Source organism: Phalaenopsis equestris, unplaced genomic scaffold, assembly GCF_001263595.1.
Source record: "Phalaenopsis equestris unplaced genomic scaffold, ASM126359v1 Scaffold209888, whole genome shotgun sequence".
In the NCBI taxonomy this organism is placed as follows: domain Eukaryota; kingdom Viridiplantae; phylum Streptophyta; class Magnoliopsida; order Asparagales; family Orchidaceae; genus Phalaenopsis; species Phalaenopsis equestris.
This window is the reverse complement of record NW_018229017.1, coordinates 89,894-91,989: the sequence shown is the minus strand read 5'-3', so window position 1 is coordinate 91,989 and position 2,096 is coordinate 89,894. Positions and strand designations below refer to the sequence as shown.

The following is a 2,096-nucleotide window of genomic DNA, read 5'->3' as shown; positions in this document are numbered from 1 at the left end:
CCAAAGCAACCAAGCATTAATGAACTGAAACAAACCATTGAGGAGGATTGACAAATTAAAACAGTAAGGAAAAGGAGAAAACAAGGGACAGAAGTGAAAAACTTACAAGCAGGAGTACAACCTATGAAGGCTGATAGAACTAGGAATGGGTATCCACTCCTTAGAGGAAGAACCAGATCTAGATCCCAGCCTTCCCCACATCCTCCACTCCGTGATTAATCTACTTTACTGGAATATAAGGGGGATGGCTAACCCTCTATCCCTTAAAAGAGATTTATACCTGAATTATAAATACAAACTGTGGTGCATTGTTATTCTTGAACCCATGGTTCACAAGAATCCTCAAAACCTGATTAAAAAATTTGCTGGTATCACTCATTTTGGGAACACTAATAATAAAATTTGGATTTTTTGCAGAAGAGAAACAAATTTTGATATTCTAATTGATCATCCACAATTTGTCCACCTCTCATTCAATATGAATGGACATAAAGGTGAAGCTACCTTTACTTATGCTGGATGTACAATGGATGCTAGAAATAAGCTGTGGAATAGGTTGATTCACATCAGCCAACAGGTGAACTCGCCATGGTTGGTGGGGGGTGATTTCAATTGTATCATTTCTACCTTTGAAAAATCTGGAGGTAGAACTCCAAATAGAATGTTGGTTAATGATGCATGGTTCAATCACTTCCTCCTCACCTTTGTTACTCACCTTAGCCTTGCTGGCTCAGATCATAGGCCTATTCTTATAAGCATCACCTCAACTGATAACTATAGCTCCCCCCTCCCCTTTAGATATCTCAACATGTGGGCTGCACATCCTTCATATAGTAATTACATTGTTGACCTATGGAAAGGGGTCTCTCACCCTGACCCCTTAGTCCAGCTAAGCTTACTGCAAATCAAGATTGCTAAAGCCCTCAGAGGTTGGAGCTGGAACACTTTTGGAAATGTTAATGCCACAGTCCAGAAGGCTGAAGATGAAGTTAAAGCTTTGGAGAATGGGGGACAGCTTGGTATTGAGGAGGAGAAAAAGCTGCTGATTGCTCAGAACAACCTCCTCAGTGTCATCGATTACCAGGAAAAATTTCTTAAACAGAAGGCAACCATGAATATTTTCACTGATGGGGATAGAAACACCAGATTCTTTCATGCCTATATCAAATATAAAAGAAAATGCAATACCATCCAAGATATACAAAATGCCAATGGCCAGTGGTTACATAACAACAACGATATAACAAATGATGTTATAAGTAATTACAAAGAATTACTCAACCAGGAACATAACTTCAGACCCCACATTGAGAAGGCACACTTCGGCACGAGAAGGCACACTTCATGGCAGAACTGAACTACACTGCTGGTCTCAAGCTTACTGACATCCCCACTGAAAAGGAAATATGGAATGCAATCAATTCCATAGATAACAGTAAATCTACTAGCCCTGATGGATTTACTGCTGAATTCTACAAGAAGTCTTGAGAAATTATTATGACTAATGTTATTGCTGTTGTTACAAGCTTCTTCCAAGGCAACAATCTTCCAAAGTACTTTTGCTCCTCCACCACTTTATTGATCCCTAAATCTGAAATAAAGAAAAATTGGAATCATTTCAGACCCATCTGTTTGACCACTGTTATTAGCAAAATCATCAGTAAAATCATTATGAACAGGCTACAACCTTACTTGGACTCTATAATTAAACCCAATCAAACTGCCTTTGTGAAAGGAAGGTCCATTATTGATAATACTCTTCTGGCCCAAGAACTTCTACAGGACTTGAATAAAACTTGTAGAGGGGGTAATATGGTTTATAATCTAGACTTAAGGAAAGCTTATGAAACCAAAAGCTGGGATTTCATTTTGGAGGTTCTAAGTGTTAGAAAATTTAACACTGGTTTCTGCCACCTAATCAGGAGGTGGCTGCACAACAATGAACATTCCATCCTGATAAATGGGCAAGGGAGGGGCTCTTTGACTGCTACAAGAGGTTTAAAGCAAGGGGATCCACTATCACCCACCATCTTTATACTTGCAATTGATTATTTGTCCAGAATGCTTGATGAAGCCTTGCTGAATCATAGTCAAAA

The 2,096-nt window shown here is 39.0% G+C and overlaps 1 protein-coding gene across 1 annotated transcript; it reads left to right on the top strand.

The window, feature by feature from the left end:
* The first annotated feature begins 526 nt into the window (after window positions 1-526).
* Window positions 527-1,488, top strand: LOC110036703. The gene is made up of 2 exons (XM_020741212.1): window positions 527-1,259; window positions 1,316-1,488. The coding sequence occupies exons 1-2, from the start codon at window positions 527-529 to the stop codon at window positions 1,486-1,488; spliced, it is 906 nt and encodes a 301-aa protein (XP_020596871.1).
* The last annotated feature ends 608 nt before the right edge of the window (window positions 1,489-2,096 follow it).